General features: G+C 38.5%; 1 protein-coding gene across 12 annotated transcripts in view; it reads left to right on the top strand.

Moving 5' to 3' along the window:
• Nucleotides 1-14325, top strand: part of MLLT10 (MLLT10 histone lysine methyltransferase DOT1L cofactor) — a 257663-nt gene extending 243338 nt beyond the window's left edge. For 9 of the 12 annotated variants that reach the window (XM_024129589.3, XM_028495890.2, XM_028495891.2 and 6 more), the window contains 7 exons: nucleotides 2273-2427; nucleotides 4303-4491; nucleotides 5081-5169; nucleotides 5306-5667; nucleotides 6716-6812; nucleotides 10608-10796; nucleotides 12761-14324. In XM_024129589.3, coding sequence (XP_023985357.1) covers nucleotides 2273-2427; nucleotides 4303-4491; nucleotides 5081-5169; nucleotides 5306-5667; nucleotides 6716-6812; nucleotides 10608-10796; nucleotides 12761-12805 — 1126 coding nt within the window. In that variant the 3' untranslated portion in view covers nucleotides 12806-14324. Of the gene's footprint in view, nucleotides 1-2272; nucleotides 2428-4302; nucleotides 4492-5080; nucleotides 5170-5305; nucleotides 5668-6715; nucleotides 6813-10607; nucleotides 10797-12760 lie in introns of all 12 variants that reach the window. The other 3 variants (XM_028495894.2, XM_055087796.1, XM_055087795.1) reach the window with 2 other exon arrangements.
• The last annotated feature ends 3522 nt before the right edge of the window (nucleotides 14326-17847 follow it).

The following is a 17847-nucleotide window of genomic DNA, read 5'->3' as shown; positions in this document are numbered from 1 at the left end:
GGCCCAGCTGCTCTGCAGCATGTGGGATCTTCCTGGACTGGGGCACGAACCCATGTCCCCTGCATCAGCAGGCGGACTCTCAACCACTGCACCACCAGGGAAGCCCAGGCTATCTTTTTATTAACTTTATTCCACTCTCAGCTCCTATACCTTTTTCTAGTTTGTTTTCTCTCTGTTCTCTAATTTTGTAAACTGCCTCAAGCATAGTATTAGATTGGGTGAGAATGGAGCGGAAGGAGGAAGAAGCCCATTCAAGAACTTTTTTCAACTGTGGAAATTTTAAAATTCTATTAAAAATAAAATTTTTTCTGCCATGGCTACCATGAATATCACTGTTGTTGTGTTGCTAATATATATGGGAATGTCTGTTAAGGAGCATCTTTAACGTTAGAGAGATTAGTCCAATAACCTCGAATTTTGCTATTTTCTAGTGCTTCATCAGTAGTGCCTTTTTTCTAATCCCTGAGTGAACTAAAGGTAGTATTGTTTTTCCTAATTGAACTCTGCAGAAAATTAAATATTCTTCTTTTGAAACTAGGAATCTGAAGTACAATTATAACATCATCTGACCAATCTGTAGTTTATGCTGTGTTACTTCTGTACTGTTTTATTCTTTTTTTTTTGAAAGAAGAAAGTTAATGGATTTTTTTTGCTCATATGTTTAGTGGAGGAAGCATCTCTGTGTTCTCCTTTTTTTTTAAATTAATTAATTTATTTTTGGCTACGTTGGGTCTTCGTTGCTGCACATGGGCTTTCTCTAGTTGTGGTAAGCGGGGGCTACTCTTCTTTGCATTGCAGTACATGGGCTTCTCATTGCGGTGGCTTCTCTTGTTGCAGAGCACGGGCTCTAGGTGCGCGGGCTTCAGTAGTTGCAGCACACGGGCTTCAGTAGTTGCAGCGCACGGGCTCAGTTGCTCCGTGGTATGTGGGATCTTCCCGGACCAGGGCTCAAACCCGTGTCGCCTGCATTTGGCAGGCGAATTCTTAACCACTGCGCCACCAGAGAAGTCCCTGTGTTCTCCTTTTAAACTTAAAATATCATGCAAGCTACCTAGATATTATTCAGGATTCCTTACTGCAATTTTGCATTGTGCAGTTCTTCGTGTTTCATTAGCTAAATGGTATTTAACACAAAAAAAGGCACTAAATTACTTTAGCACATATTTCCAACTGTATATTATTCTTTAAAAATCAGCCTGAAATATAATGGCCTAAATTATCCTGGCAATAATAAACTATTTGGAAAGGGATGGGCAGCTGTATGTAGCATGTGATGTTTACATGCGGAATAAAAAGCCTCATTTGTTTAACTTCTAATTTAAAGAGATTTTTGTAGAGATGCATATCAGGGATGCGGCAGAGCACTCTCAGGCTGTTGGAAGACCTGAGCTGTAGCCCAGCTCTGTCACTTACTAGCAGCGTGTCTTTGGACAAGTCACTAAAGCCCCATCTTGTTTCCTCAGATAGAAATGGAGCCAGTAAGGCAGGTTTTGACTTCTCACTAGGTTGTTTTGAAGTTAACTAGGTGGAAACACTTTAGAAATTCTAAAGCCCTTTACTAATTTATTATATTTTTATGGAGGCTGGAGACCAGAAATGGCCACATATACTTATTTAAAACAAAAAGTGGATGAGAGAACATAACATGTTCATCTTAATATATATAAGTGATACTTGTTTTGGAAGAGGTGATTAAGTTGTTATCATTTGAAGTACAGATCTAAGACATTTTAGAAAAAATTTGTATAAAGGGCTCAAATAAAAATTGCTTTGGTCTTGATAATGTTCCCTAATTCTGAAAATACTTGAAACTAAGTATTTTTGAATTTATAACAAAATACTCCTTCAAAATTGTTTAAAAATTCTTTTTACTGATATTTGAGATTTTGTGGTTATGAATTAAAATGCTCTCTACCTTATTATAATTGTACAGTGTAAGTCTTTCTAGTCCTGTCTTTCTCCCTTTTGTCTTATAAAGTTGCATCAAGTTCTTTTACAGCCTATTTCAGAGATTATTAGTGGTGTGTTTATATTTTCTAGTGGTTTTTAATTATCGAGCATGGCCAGCTATTCCCTTGATTTTTACCATTTGGGGAGGAAGGATGGTAATTACTAAATTTTAGGGTAGATTATGGTTTTATCGTTCTAACATAGGCAGCCCTGTGTTAGAAAACTTGTACAGGAGAAGGCTCAGCGTAAGGTGAGAAATGTGAATGTGCTTCCTTCAAAGGGTCCTTCTTCTGTTTAACCTGAGGATTAATGTTTCCAACAGGTCCCCTGTAAGTAGCTTACAGATCCGCTATGATCAACCAGGCAACAGCAGTTTGGAAAACCTGCCCCCAGTAGCAGCCAGCATAGAGCAGCTTCTGGAGAGGCAGTGGAGTGAAGGACAGCAGTTTTTATTAGAACAGGGCACTCCTAGTGACAGTAAGTATTCTCTTCTTGTCTTTAAAGAAAGATCAACAGATGGATGGATGGATGGATGAACAGATAGGTGGATAGATGTTGAAGTCATACTTCATCAAGAATAGCATTGAAATTATGATATGTCTTACATAATATGGTGAGAAAGTGTAATGTAGTGGCTCAATAGAACAAATGCTACAGGTTTACTGCTTGGACTTGAATTTTCTTTTTACCTGTTATTAACAGTGTGATCTTAGGCAAGTTTCTTAATGTCATTGTGCTTTTAGATTTCCATTTGTAGAATGGGAATAATAATGTACCTATATCATAGTATTGTTTTGAGGGTTAAATGACATAGACTATATAAAGAACGTTGCCTGGCTCATAGAATTCACCGGTTTTTGTTACTTTTTATAATTATTAAAATATTGGTACATTGTTTCTCCATTGTACTTTGTTCTAATCACTTTTTAAGTTTTACTAAAATATGAGTTATAGCTTCTTTTAGCTTAGTTGTTTGAATCAAACTTGCTCACCTTTGGAGAATTTATTTAAAAAAATGTGTATAGTCAAGTATGGCCAACTCTCTTGATTTTACAATTTGAATGAGAAAGGAGAATAATTACTTGCTAAATTATGTAATATATATTACATATACATATTTAGTATCTTTACAATTTTAAGTATTAAGGAGAGCCATGGGTGAAAAATGCCAAACAAAAACTGTTACTACAGATACTGTTAGCTAGAGAAGTGGCCTAATGTTAAGGATACATCTATCTGGGGGAAATAATAGGTGTTTTGGTTTGGTTTTTAATCATTTTGGGGCTGGGAGGTGTAAGCTTTTGCTGCTTTATTTTTTTAAAACAAAATATTTTGCTTATTGTTACACAGGTGCCATAAATTGGTGTTTTTATGAATGGCACTCTGACAAAAAATGCTAATTGTGAGGAAATTCATGCCGAGATAATCCTTTGAACATGATAGCTGGAGGACAGGTTTAGCTTAGTCTTACTGCATCTCATTTGGGTATACTAAGGGTTTATTTGTGGGATCTTGAAGAGGAGGGATAAATGTTAAATCCTTGGGAAATGACCGTATGTGTCTGTACCAGTAGAGTTGTGTGTTTTCAAGGCCCTGAGGGCATGTTAAACAAATACAACTTTTTAATACATAGAACTTTTAAAGTGTCCATCACCGCAGCATCACACAGCCCTCTCTCTCTGCTGTGTCGAGAGGTCTGAGAGCCGTGGCAGGAACGGAAACGGGTATTTGAGGTGATGAGGCAGGACAGAAGCTGAGCCTGTGTGCAGATGACGCGCCTTCCCTCGGAGCTGGGAGCGGGGCTGCGGTGCACACACACTGCTCTCTGCTGGGCGAGTGTGGATCCACAGGCCTAGCAGCTGGGCTTCCTAGTCCTGTGTCAGGTGGCTTGCTTAACTCAACCAAGCAGCAAACAAATACTTGTGTTCTTTATTTGTGGAGAAGGATATTGGTGTGATTCTTTGCCCTTTGAAATTTGGTTTTAATGAAAAATCATGGCGAGCACTTTGAATTTTTAATGAGGTTTTTATTTTGATGAAAATAAAGTGTTCTCATGCTTTTTCTTTGAGAATGGAAATTACCTGAACTAGGTGGGGTTTTTTTTGGTGTGTGGCGACAGTTTCCACATGGTATATCTAGGAACAGTATCCCTTTATGCTTACATAGGTACAAATATATTATGGTATATTTATATCTACATATAAATTTAGGAATAGAACCTAGTCACTTAGAAATGCTTTCTAGAATTTCTACTTTTCTATTTTATTTCTAAAGTTATTGACACTTAAGTCCATAAAATACCTAGTCCTGTGTATGAAATTCTTTATTAAAAACCATTCAAATGTCTGCTAGTTTTAGGAATGCTGAAGTCATTACACCAACTTCAAGTAGAAAATCGAAGATTAGAGGAACAGATTAAAAACTTGACTGCCAAAAAGGAACGCCTTCAATTATTGAATGCACAGCTCTCAGTGCCTTTCCCCACAATAACAACAAATCCCAGCCCGTCTCATCCAGTGCATGCATTTTCAGCACAGAATGGTAAGTATGAATTTATTGTGGATCTAAGGAAAGTAGGATGGACTTCCATTATCTTTTTCATAATAACTGGTCACCAGTTATATGCAGATGTAGAAAAGGAATGATAAATTTTTTTCTAGGAGCATAAAGAATCCTGTTCATGCAGAGAACAAACGTATGGACACCAAGAGGGGAAAGTGGTGGTGGGGGTGTGGCGGTGGGATGAACTGGGAGATTGGGATTGATGTATATACACCAATATGTATAAAATAGATAACTAATGAGAACCTGCTGTATAAAAAAAATAAAATAAAATTCAAAAATGAATCCTGTTCAGTGTTCAATCTGAATTTGCTCTAACTTCTTTAGTACAGAAATTAATGGTAAAATTTAAATATGTAATGATCTCTTCATTGATTTAAAGCCATGATATTCAGTAGAGATAAAAGATTTTTTTCATTCAAATTGGTCTTAAGAATAACAAGGCTTAATATTTAAGTGTTTTTAATGCGGGCTTCAGGGTAAGCTTTTTTAGACAAGCCTTTAATCTTACACATAATGTAATTTAACAGGTAAATAGGTTTCTTTTTTTTTGTCTTTTTTAATCTAGCTCCTACTACTGATTCCTTGAACAGCAGTAAGAGCCCTCATCTAGGAAACAGCTTTCTACCTGATAATTCTCTTCCTGTATTAAATCAGGTAATTTGGATGTGGTTAGTTTCACTTGTGTGTTTCACTTAATGAACAGTAGTATATCACATTAGATGGTTTAAAATTATTTTAAACAGTTTTACTGTGTTGTTTACAACTTAGTTTCTGTTCTTTCTTACGTTAGGACTTAACCTCCAGTGGACAAAGCACCAGCAGCTCATCGGCTCTTTCTACTCCACCTCCTGCTGGGCAGAGTCCAGCTCAGCAGGGCTCAGGCCTCAGTGGAGTCCAGCAGGTCAATGGTGTGACAGTGGGGGCACTGGCTAGTGGAATGCAGACTGTAACATCCACCATTCCTGCCGTGCCTGGAGTGGGTGGAATAATTGGAGCTTTGCCAGGTAACCAACTGGCAATTAATGGCATTGTAGGAGCTTTAAATGGGGTTATTCAGACCCCTGTCACAATATCCCAGAACCCTACCCCCCTCACCCACACAACCGTACCACCTAATGCAGCACATCCAATGCCAACTACACTGACTAACAGGTAAGAAACTTACTTAAATACCTTTTGGGTTTTTTAGTGCAACATGGTACCAGTGCTGTCCATACTTTAGATTGGGATTTTTAAATGTGTTCCTTGTTAGATGTACTCTATTAAAAACCACCAAACTTAATATATTATACCAAGAGCCATTTATTTTTGACACTTAAGTAATTCAGGTTAAAACAAAATTAAATCACCTTTCGTAACAAAGCATTAGGTATATTCTATACTGAAGATTTCAGTTTTGATCTGTGATGTGTATTTTAAATGCTTATTTTTCTTATCCGCATGTCTATTGCCTTCATGTGTCATAAATCCTGAAGAAAAGTAATATTATAATGAAGATCACATATGAATGTTGTTTTCTTAAAATTCAGCTATGTAATTTTGTTAGCTTTGTTGTCAAAGATTTTGATATAAGATGAAGGTCAAATATTTATCTTGAATTTCCAGGGAGTGAGACTCGCTGTTTCACTGTAGCGGAATTTCATTTGAATGGCAAAGCCATGTTGTTATTGCACATACTTTTGAGGAATAAATCATTTTAAATGGATTTACAATGGATAGTAGTAAACTATTTCTTCTGGCTCACTTTTCATTGGTGCTTAACTTTACCAACCATTGGGACCATAAAAAAAGTTTAGGTCAAATCAATTAGTAGTATGTTTGGATTCTTTCTTTGTTTTAAATATGTGTCACTTAGTGTGGGTTAAATTATCCCTGAATGATTAAAAATAAAGTATTACATGTGCATGTTATAAACACATGTAAATTTTTATTCCATAAAACAACTGAGTGCCTGCTTGGTTTACAATATAAAGGGAAACAAAACATTTACTGACAGTGTGAATTCTTGTTTACCTGTATATGTGTAGAGAGAGAGAGAAAAAGAGATAAAAGAAATTTGTACATCATTGTTTTCAAAAAGTGTTATGGTTAGAAACTTGTTACGTTATTAAACATCAAATTGAAACAGTTGTTCATTTTACATTAAAAAAAAACGTTAAAAGGTGTACAGTAGAAAGTAAGAATTTTCATTGTTTTTCAGTGCCTCAGGACTAGGATTACTTTCTGACCAGCAAAGACAAATATTTCTTCATCAACAGCAATTCCAGCAGTTGTTAAATTCGCAACAGCTCACACCAGTAAGTTCTTCCTTTTGATAATACTTGATCTTTATTAGGAGCAAGTGATCCAAGCTATAATAACTATTCAGCATAGGTCTAGATTGCCCACTTGGTGAAATGACATCGTGGTGTAGTCTGTGATAGCTGCAATGACATTATATTGATTCATCGACAAATACTAGAACGTGGTCTGTGCAGCTCTGGTAGACTCTGTATTTTCTTGGAGACTTGTATTTTCATGGAGCTTCATTCTGATGGCGGTGATGGACGATAAATATATACACACTTTTTGGTAGTGATGAGTACTGGGAAGGAAAGTGAAGCAGGATAAGGGGGTAGATAACAGTCGGATGAGAGCCATCTTAGATAGGATGGTCCAGCCTCTGAGTAGGTGACTTTTGAGCACACACCTGAATAAAAGTTGAAGGAGCATGACTTTCTGACATGGGGGTGGTGGAAGAGAACATGAACTCAAGGTGGAGGGTCCAGGGCCTGTGTGCTGTGTGACTGGGCTGGTGTGGAGGAGAGCAGTCAGACGGGTGGGCGTGGGCTGCCTTGTTTGGCTCTCCATGGCATGGAATTTAGATTTACCTTAAGTGTGATGGAAAGCCATTGGTGATTTTTTTTAAAAAAAACCTTTCTTTGTGGAAATAAACATTCAAGTGTACCAGAAGTAGAGAGTATGGTATACCGATTGCCTAGCTTTAATAATTATCCCAGTTAAAAAACTCTTTTTTAGTATATCCTCATTTTTCCTTTCAGAGTTTTAAAGAATTAATTGTAGGGTTTTTGTTTGTTTGTTATTTGTTTTGGCCGCGTAGCATGGCATGCAGGATCTTAGTTCCCTGACCAGGGATCGAACCCGCACCCCCTCCAGTGGAAGCTTGACGTCTTAACCAGTGGACTGCCAAGGAAGTCCTGTAATTGTAGGGCTTTGAACACAATAGTGACATGACATACAGTGGTGTTTAGATTCACAGGATTCTCTGAAGTCAGTAGGGAATGAAATCTAATGTCTCAGGACTGAGCCCTGGGCACCCTGGAGGAGGAGAGTAATCTAGTCAAGGGTCTAGGGAAAAAGTGGCCAGTGAGCTAGCACAGAGAGTGGTGGCCTAGTTCCATGTGAAGAAACATTTCAAGAAAGGGAGGACTCAGTGGCATAGAATGCTTCTGGTGAGACAAGTAAGAACTGCCCGTTGGATTTGGGTGTCTAGAGCTTTTTGAGAACGTGGTTTTGCTGAGAAGTGAAAAGCTTCACTGAGTGGTTGGAAAGAAAATATGAGAGGAAGCGAAGATGGGGTGCAGGCAACTCAAGATGTTTTACTGTAAAGAGCAGAGAAATGAATCGGCAGCTAGTATTAGAAAGACGTGGTCTAAGGGGGGTAGTTTCTAATCATTTTGAAAATGACAGCATATGTGTATATGTTGATGGGGAATTTTCTGGTGCAGAGAGAGGAGGGATAATGCCAGGGCAGCAGAGCTCTTCAGGAGAGAGCAGCTTCCCCTGTGATAAGAGGGAGGCAGAGAGGCTGTTGGTGGGTTTTATGACAGGAGGTTGAGGAAACCCACTTCTAATGTTTTTAGTTTTTTTTTTGTTTGCGGTACGCGGGCCTCTCACTGTTGTGGCCGCTTCGCGGCATGCGGGATCTTCCCGGACCGGGGCACGAACCCCTGTCCCCTGCATCGGCAGGCGGACTCTCAACCACTGCGCCACCAGGGAAGCCCATAATGTTTTTAGTTTTTAAATGGGAATTTAAAGTCATCAGCTGAGGGGGATAGGGATATTGTAGTTAGAGGAGAGAAAGAAGGTGTGGAACAGATATCTTGGAGGAGGGGAGAGAACTAAGGCAGATGTGGGAGGGTGTGTCTAGCACACCTCACTGCTAGGAGAACATTACCCATTTAATTAACTTTGGGGTTTCAGCCTTTGTTTGTAACTTCTTTCTAAAATACATCTACCTACTTTCTTGCTTTTGTCAAAAATGTATTGAAAATGTCTGTTTTACAATTCTGCATCATTGTCACTGTCACTGTTCTTACAGTAGTATAAGGAGAGAGTCTATATAAATTCTTAAACGCTTACACTAAAATGTAATCTTGTTTTCTTATCTCTTGCCTCATCTTAATATGAAGTTCTGGAATTCAATTTATTTGGGGTTCTTCCTGTTAATCAAGATTTTACTCTAATAACAGCACATATAGGTGTCTCGTTTCTGGAACATGGTTGATCGAGGAATTTTTAGCACAAATTATTACCCAGAGACCATGAAGACTGAGTGGATTAGACTTGACCTTTCCTTTGCAGCCAAGGTTGTGGCGTGAGGTTTGTTTATTTACAAGCATCAAACTTCACGTAGTCAGGAATGGTGCTGTGAGGCACCTCCCTCCTCCCACCTTAAGAAAAACTCTTGCTCGACCCTCCTCCTGACCCTCCTCCTGCCCAGCTGCTGCCCCATGCTCAGCCCTGTCCATTTCTGCCTGGCATCTTCCCTGACCTGGTAATGGCTTCTGCCCACTGGAAACACTTTCTTCCCTTAGCTCCCAGGATACCACATTATCTTGGTTTTCTTCCTACCTAACTGGTTCTTCCTTTTCAGCTTCCTTTTCTGGGTCCTCCTCTTCTCAGCCCCACTCATTTCAGAGCATCCTAGAATTCAGGATCTCCTCCAGCCGCAAAGCTTTAAATACTGTCTGTACTGAAACCGACGTCTCCAGCCCGGGCCTCTCTCTGGAATTTCAAGCTCCCATATCCACTGCTTACTTAGTTGCCACCACGTGGCTCTCTTACTAGATGGTGCAGGCATAATGTGTCCAAACGGAACTGCTGACCCTCCACATGGCTGCTCCACCTCAGCTGATGCACCTCCATCCTTCCAGCTGCTCAAGCAGTTATTCCTTCACCCCTCTCTTTTTCTGACACCTCACATTGAATCCATCAAGAATCCTAGGTCAGGTTGTGTCACTTCTCTGTTCAAAACCTTCCTTTGCCTTCCCGCATTACTTTGAGAAAAACCAGAGCTCTCGGCCGACACTCCAGGCCCTCATCCTTCTCTGGCCTCCTTCCTGCTCACTCCACTCCCTCCCGATCTCCTTGCTCATCCTGGGTCATGCTGGGTGTGCCACGGGGCCCCTCGGCACTGGCTAGCACTCTCTCTGCCTGGAATTCCCCCCCGCCCCCCCTATATCCACATAGAGAATTCCCTCGTCTCCTCGTGTCTAAGTGAGAACCACCCTGACCCCCGCCCCGCCCCCGCTGTCCTCTCTCTTACACTCCTGTTCCCCCCGACCCTGGGCAGTAATCATTTCCTAACATTTCTTCACGTCAGAACAGTGCCTGGCACATCATAGTAAGCGCTCAGGGGTGCTCGCTGGAAGGCATGGTCTCATAACCGCATCAAGAAAGCACTCTTTCTGTTGGCATGAATGAGAACTTTAAAAGTTATTTTAAGTTCCCAGAATTATGGGAGGGATTTCACCATGCAGTGCATTCTAAAGCCAAACGCAGGTCACGTGGCTGCTCTAAGTTGCCATTCTCCTTGATTATCTTGGTCAACCTCATATGAATAGGGGTCTCCTACGTTTGTTTGCCCCATTTTGAAAATAAAGCCATTCCCTGATGATATTGACATTTTACAGTAGATGGTTATTATCTAGTGCAGTGTGTTCTTCCAGATGAGACTCTTGTCTTTCTTAGTAGTATGGCTTTGCTGTCACTTAAATACCTAATATCAGAGCAAAGAAGAGAGAAAGCAGGCTGTCCTGACTGCCGGGTCTGCACTGGGACTCATCCTCTCCTGCATGTTCTTACCTAAGGAGCAGCACCAGGCCCTTCTGTATCAGCTGGTGCAGCAGCACCACCAGCCTGATCTCCAGCAGCTGCAGATCCCGGCACCCACGCAGATGCCCATCAACAACCTGCTCGCAGGCACACAGGCGCCTCCGCTTCATCCAGCCACCACCAACCCCTTCCTCACCATCCATGGCGATAATGCAAGTCAGAAGGTAACAATAAGTGTCTGTGCTTTGTTACAGCTAGTGAAATACCAAAACGAATTTTATTGATTAGTCAGAGATGACTGTCCAGCCCCTCTCTTCCTCCCCACCCCCCTTAAAATATATTATCCCCCTGATAATTTCTTCTTAAAACGAGTTGTTTCAGCACCTGGATATTGTAAACACAAAGGACCTAAGCCAATATATATATCCTCTAAGTATATCAGTTTGAATTTGCACGTAAGGTTGGAAGACTGTTTTATAATTCAGCAATTTTTCAAAATGAAAATGTGTTTTAGTATGGTAAGTGGTAGTGGACAGTCCAATCAGAAGATGGTAGTTGGTGTTTTGAGAATCTTTGTTTAACTATTTGTTTAATTATAGAAATAGTCTAGATAATTTAGGAATATTTTTATTATTTTGCTCAGACATGCTAAAATTGAATTATATTTATAATAAAATTAATATATAAACTTTAGGGAAATCCAGTTATTCTACCTGATAGAAAGTAAATCATAATCACATTTGTAATGAAATTTAAATTCTTTATTAATCTCATGTAAGTGATAGCATCTTACCCTTTCAATGTACAAGTTAAGATAAATAAAAATGGGTGCAGGAACAGTATACTATACATATAGTAGCACACATTTTAAGGCTGTTTCTTTCTATTAATTCTCCCCTTCAATCAGGTCTACTTTACTGGAGTATAAATGTTTCCCCTAAATTCCAGTTCAGGGCAGAACCCTGTTAGAGGAAGGATATTGGGATATAGAATGGAGACTGGACATCAGGAAAAGGAAGAAGGGAAAGAATGAGGTGGGAGACTTGGCAAAAAATGGTGTTAAAAGTCACAATGTTCGCTCTTTCCCATTACTTTGAAAGTTTGCTCTTTACTGTGCTTTTAGTTTTCAGAAACTTTAGTTTGTATTTAGTAACAAGAATTGGTTCAAAATATAGAATTATTGGGTTTCATTAACTCTTCAATGCTTTTTGTTTGCCCCACTGTTCCTCTGACTTCCTGACTGTGAATACTGTCATTATCACAAACCTAGTTTTGCAGACGTGGAAAATTTCATTGATTCTGTATTAATTTAGAATTTTTTTAAACTGTTTTTTCCTAAGTTTTTTCTTGTGTTAAAAAAAATTATACAGTATGAAATGTATTTTTAATGGAAAATCACAATAGTAAACACTATAAAATAAACAATATTAATTAACGTAGAAAAGCAAGGCTGGGAAATAATATTTATGAGTATCCTGCTATGTGGCAGGCATCTTTGTTAGATACAATAGTATAGTGGTTCCAATCTTTAAAATATTAATAGGCTGTAACCCCATTTTTTTTTTTTTTTTTTTTTTGTGGTACGCGGCCCTCTCACTGTTGTGGCCTCTTCCGTTGCGGAGCACAGGCTCCGGATGCGCAGGCTCAGTGGCCATGGCTCACGGGTCCAGCCACTCCGCTGCATGTGGCATCTTCCCAGACCGGGGCACGAACCCGCGTCCCCTGCATCGGCAGGCGGACTCTCAACCACTGCGCCACCAGGGAAGCCCCTCCATTTTTTAAATAGGGAGATTCAAAGAGGTTAAAGTTCAAAGGACACATAGCACATGTGGAATCAGAACCCATGACTTTCTTAGTTCATTTTCCACACTACTGTGTTACTACTTCTGTGGAAAAGTCAATCTGGGGGGATGGTTTCTACATTCATTCCTTATGAATCCTCCCTCAGAGGGGCACTTCTGTCTTTGTATACTGCTGAATTTAATATAAAGCAACTGAATGTTTAGCAGTAAATTCATGTCTTTATATTATGCTGAAAAGTAGCCATTCTGACTTGTAGAAAAAAAGGAATAACCGTATATATGACCTTTTTATCTCAGTTATAATTTCAAGTAAGAGGATATTATCTCAAGTGGGGGCTAAAAATTCATTTAGCTAATGCATCTTATTTTGTTTGTTTTAACTGCAGAGACTTAGTGATAAAACTGGGCCTGTTGCTCAAGAAAAAAGTTGACACTTGAGAAACATCTAGAAATGGACTATCCTGCTATTCTAGCACTTCATCTGGCTGCTGTTGCAGTCCCCTTACTACACCTATGAAGAAATGCAACAAGAAACCAGCTGCACGACAAAGGATTAATTGCCCCAAGAGCATTCTTGTAAGGCTTTGATTGATTTTCTTGTTGCTTTGTTGCACTGAAATGGAATTCCCATATCCCCCACCCCTCACCCACATTTTTTGAATTTTAAAAGAAAATTTAATAGCTAACTTTTGTCATTGAAATAATTTACATGCAATGAGTTTATCAGCCTAAGAGAAATTTAATATAGTTGGTGTACAACTAATTTTGTTATAAATTGGAGAGATGAATAGCAAAACTAAAGACTTGTTCCATTTTTAAACCATTTGATTTTAATGTAAAAGTTGGAACATGAAATATGATCTTTTGTTTGAGTTACAGTATGCTTGCTCTGTGAGTCAAAACAAATTTCAAGGAACTGTCTGATTTCTTCTACTGGAGTTTTATTGGTTAAATATTACAAATAAATAGGTCATCCACTTGGACTTGGCAATCTTTATTATGAAAATTTCCTTTCTAATGGGATTTGGCCAATTTTGGTAATCAAGTTAGGATGGTAAATGTCTGCTTCTGCTAAAGGTAATTTTCTTTTGCTAAATGCTTTTTCTTTAGTGTTAAGACCTACTCATATTTTAAAGAAAGCTTGAGTTCAGTGATTTCTAAGGCTGCTGAGGGAACCAGCTCAATTCAAAGTGAAAGAGGGGCCACTCTGAAACTGCTGGTAGGGTTTGGCCTGAATCAAGTGCCTGTTAGTACCTGCCTTGTGCTGAAGTGGCTCTGGACAGCTGAGCCTGCGCTCTCAGTCCTTGGGAGTAGTAGGGACAGTCGGCATTGCACCAGCAGCCTTCCCCATGGTTCTGCCTTTATTAAGAACTTTCTATGCCACTGTAGCTAGCTCAGGCAAAACTATTACCTGGGTATTTATCCACTAATGAGTCACAAGAAAAATGAGTGGATTTGGCAAGAATTTTCTTTTTTTCTTAAGTTAGACAACTTCCCATTATTGACAATGATTTGAAACAAACAAGACAAAAAACCCACCACTGCAGTTCCTGAAACAGGTGAAATCTGTATTACAGCCCTTCCACATTGGGTAGCCCCACTCCTGGTATGACAGTATAGCAGAGTATAAATTAAACAATTGGGTATGTAATCATTGAACTATTCTTAAATGTGTGAATTATTAGTGGAAAAGACCCAGCTGTAATTAGACCTCCACTGTGTACTTAGCTGGAAGAACATGTTAATTCTGCAATATGTCTCTTGGTTAAACATTGCACAGTTCTTACCTCATTTCTGTAAATAAGGTTTTGTGAATCTGTTTTGTATTGTGAAAAATTCATAAGATAACATTGATATTTTGATTTGTAATATTTCTAATTGGTAGATTTAATTGAAAAGTAAAATTAATTTATTTTTATATGTTCAGGGGAATTTTAAAGAAAGTCAAATCTTTTGTAGATAATTTTAAAAAATCGGTGTGGTTTATTTTACTTATTTAACCCACTGGTTGTTATTCTGTAACAATTTGTATAAATGGTAAATTTTGAATGTGTTGTTATTTTACTTAGATGTAAAATTCCACATGTATTAAAATGTACAGTTTTTGTTAATAAAATTTAATAATGTTTATAACTCTGCCATTTTTTCCAGTTTTATTAAGATATACTTGACATACAGCACAGTATAAGTTTAAGGTTGACAGCATAATAATTTGACTTACATATATTGTGAAATGATTACCACAATAATTGTAGTTAACATCCATCATCTCATACAGACACTAAAAAAAGAGAATGACAAAAAAAGTGTTCTCCTGGGCTTCCCTGGTGGCACAGTGGTTGAGAATCTGCCTGCTAATGCAGGGGGCACGGGTTCGAGCCCTGGTCTGGGAGGATCCCACATGCTGCGGAGCAACTAGGCCCGTGAGCCACAACTACTGAGCCTGCGCGTCCGGAGCCTGTGCTCCGCAACAAGAGAGGCCGCGACAGTGAGAGGCCCACGCACCGCGATGAAGAGTGGCCCCCGCTTGCCACAACTAGAGAAAGCCCTCGCACAGAAACGAAGACCCAACACAGCAAAAATAAATAAATTAATTAATAAACTCCTACCCCCAACATCTAAAAAAAAGTGTTTTCCTTGTGATGAGAACTCTTAGAATTTACTCTCTAACCGCTTTCCTGTATATCGTGTAGAGCAGACTTAACGACAGTCATCATGTTGTACTTTTACAGTCCTAGTACTTACTTATCTTCTAACTGGAAATCTGAACTGTTTGACCACCTTTGTCCAGTTCCCTCTCCCTCAATCCCCACCTCTTTTCTATGAGTTAAATTTTGTTCTTTTAATAAGATTCCACATATGAGATCATACAGTATTTGTCTTTCTCTGTTTGACTTAATTCACTTAGCACAGTGCCTTCAAGGTCCATCCATGTTGTCACAATAGCAGGGTTTCCTTCCTTTTTTATGGCTGAATAATATTCCATCATACATCATATGTATGTATGTATATGTGTGTGTATAGACACATACAGACTCATATACCACAACTTCATCAGTGGACATTTAGGTTATTTCCATATCTTGGCTATTGTGAGTAATGCTGCTTTGAACATAATAGGGGTATACATATCTCTTCAACATAAGTGGTTTTGCTTCCTTTGGATATGTTCCCAGAAGTGAGGTTGCTGGATCAGATGGTAGTTTGATAACAGCCATTCTAACAGGCATGAGGTGATATCTCATTGTGGTTTTGATATGCATTTCCCTGATGATCAGTGATGTTGAAGAACTTTTCAAGTGACTTTTCATGTATCTGTTGGCCATCTGTATGTCTTCTTTGGAAAATGTCTGTTGAGGTCCTTTGCCCATTTTAAAATTGGATTATTTGGTTTATTTTTGTTTTTTTCTGTTGAGTTGTCTGAGTTCTTTATGTATTTTGGATATTAATCCCTTATCAGATACATGATTTGCAAATATTCTTCCCATTCTATAGGTTGTCTTTTTCAGTTTGTTGTTATATCTTCTTGATGGATTGACCCCTTTATCATTATATAATGACCTTCTTTGTCTCTTTTTATCATTTTTAGTTTAAAATCTAATTTTGTCTGATATATGTAAGTATAGCTACCTCTCCCTGCTTCTTTTTGGTTAGTTTTGCTTGAGATGTCTTTTTCCATCACTTCACTCTGTTAATTGTCTTAAAGGCTTAAAGCAAGTCTCTTGTAGGCAGCAGCATGTTGTTGGATCTTGTGTTTTTATCCATTCAGCCATGCTTTTTATTTTTATTGGATAATTTATTTTTGTATAAAGTAATTATTGACAGGTATGGACTTGCTGTTGCCATTTTGTTCATTGTTTTCTGGCTGTTTTGTAGACCCATTGTTCCTTGTTCCTTATCCTGCTGTCTTTCTGTGTTTTGATGTCTTTGGATATGAGTATGCATTGACTTCTCTATCATGTTCTTTTTGTGTAATTACTATAGATTTTTCCCATGTGGTTACATGAGTCTTACATAAAATATCTTAAAATTATAACACACCCTATTTTAAAATGACAACTTAGATAGCTGTCCTAAGCTTCACACTTTTACTTCTCCCCTCACATTTTATGTTACTGATACTACAGTTTACATATTTTTCATATTGTGTATCCAATAATAGATTTTTATAGTTATGATTCTTTTTACTGTTTTTTACTGTTTTTTAACTTTTAGAGTTGTAAGTGAATTATGCACCACCATTACCATATTACAGAATCTAATTTTGAATGTATATTTACCATTATCATTGAATTTTATGGTACCTTCTTATATTTTATAATGTTAATTAGCATCCTTTTACTTCCACTCAACTCCCTTTAGGATTTCTTGTAAAGCAGGTCTCCTGGTGATGAGCTCCCTCAGCTTCTGCTTGTTCAGGAAAATCTTTATCCCTCCTTCATTTTTGAAGGACAGTTTTACCTGATACAGGCTTCTTGGTTGACAGCTTTTTACTTTCAATATTTTGAATGTATCATCCCATCTCTCCTGGCCTGAAGTTTCTTTTGAGAAATCTGCTGATAGTCTTATGGGGTTTCCCTTGTATGTAACTTCTCTCTTGTCTCTTGTTGCTTTCAAAATTATTTGTCTTTGACTTTTGATATTTTTAATGTGTTTCAGCATAGCCCTATTTAGGCTCAACCTGTTTGGGGTCTATTGGGCCTCATGGATCTGTTAATTTCTCTCCCCAAGTTTGGGAAGCTTTTTCACATTATTGCTTTGAACATACTTTCTGTCCCTTTTGCTTTCTCTTCTCCTGAAATTCCCATAATGCAGATATTGGTTCTTTTGATTGTGCCCCATAAAGCTTTCTTCACTGTTTTTCTTTTTTTTCCCCTTTTGCTCCTCTGACTGGGTAATTTCAAATGTCCTGTCTTCTAGGTCATTGATTGTTTCTCCTGCATGGTCATCTGATTTTGAAGCTCTCTGTTAAATGCTTCAGTTCAGTCATTGTATTTTTCAGCTCTAGGATTTTTGTTTGCTTTTAATGGTTTCTATTTCTTTATTGAACTTCTCATTTTGTTCACATATTGTTTTCCTAATTTCGTTTAGCTGTGTGTCCTCGTAGTTCACTGAAGTTCAAGAGGATTATTCTGAATTCTTTGTCTGATAGTTCATAGATCTCCATTTCTTTAGCATCAGTTACTAGTCTACTTTGGTGGTGTCATGCTTACCTGAATTTTTGTGATCCTTGATTCCTTATGTTGGTATCTGAGCATTTGAGTAAGTGGGCTTCTCTTCCAGATTTTACAGGTTCATTTTGGCAGAGACAGTTTTTCACCAGTCAGCCCTGTTGGGGTTTCTGGATGTGTCTGCTGGTAATGTTTGTGGGCAGGGGAGGCCTACTGTATCAGGGTCTACTTTGGGGCAAGGCCACTGCCCAGAACCCTGAGGTGGGGGGCAGGGGTGGTGGTGCTGCTGAGAGCACTTGGAT

This window comes from Physeter macrocephalus, chromosome 11 (assembly GCF_002837175.3).
Source record: "Physeter macrocephalus isolate SW-GA chromosome 11, ASM283717v5, whole genome shotgun sequence".
NCBI lineage: Eukaryota > Metazoa > Chordata > Mammalia > Artiodactyla > Physeteridae > Physeter > Physeter macrocephalus.
Note: the sequence above shows the minus strand (reverse complement) of the source record. Positions and strands in the feature narration are given on the sequence as shown.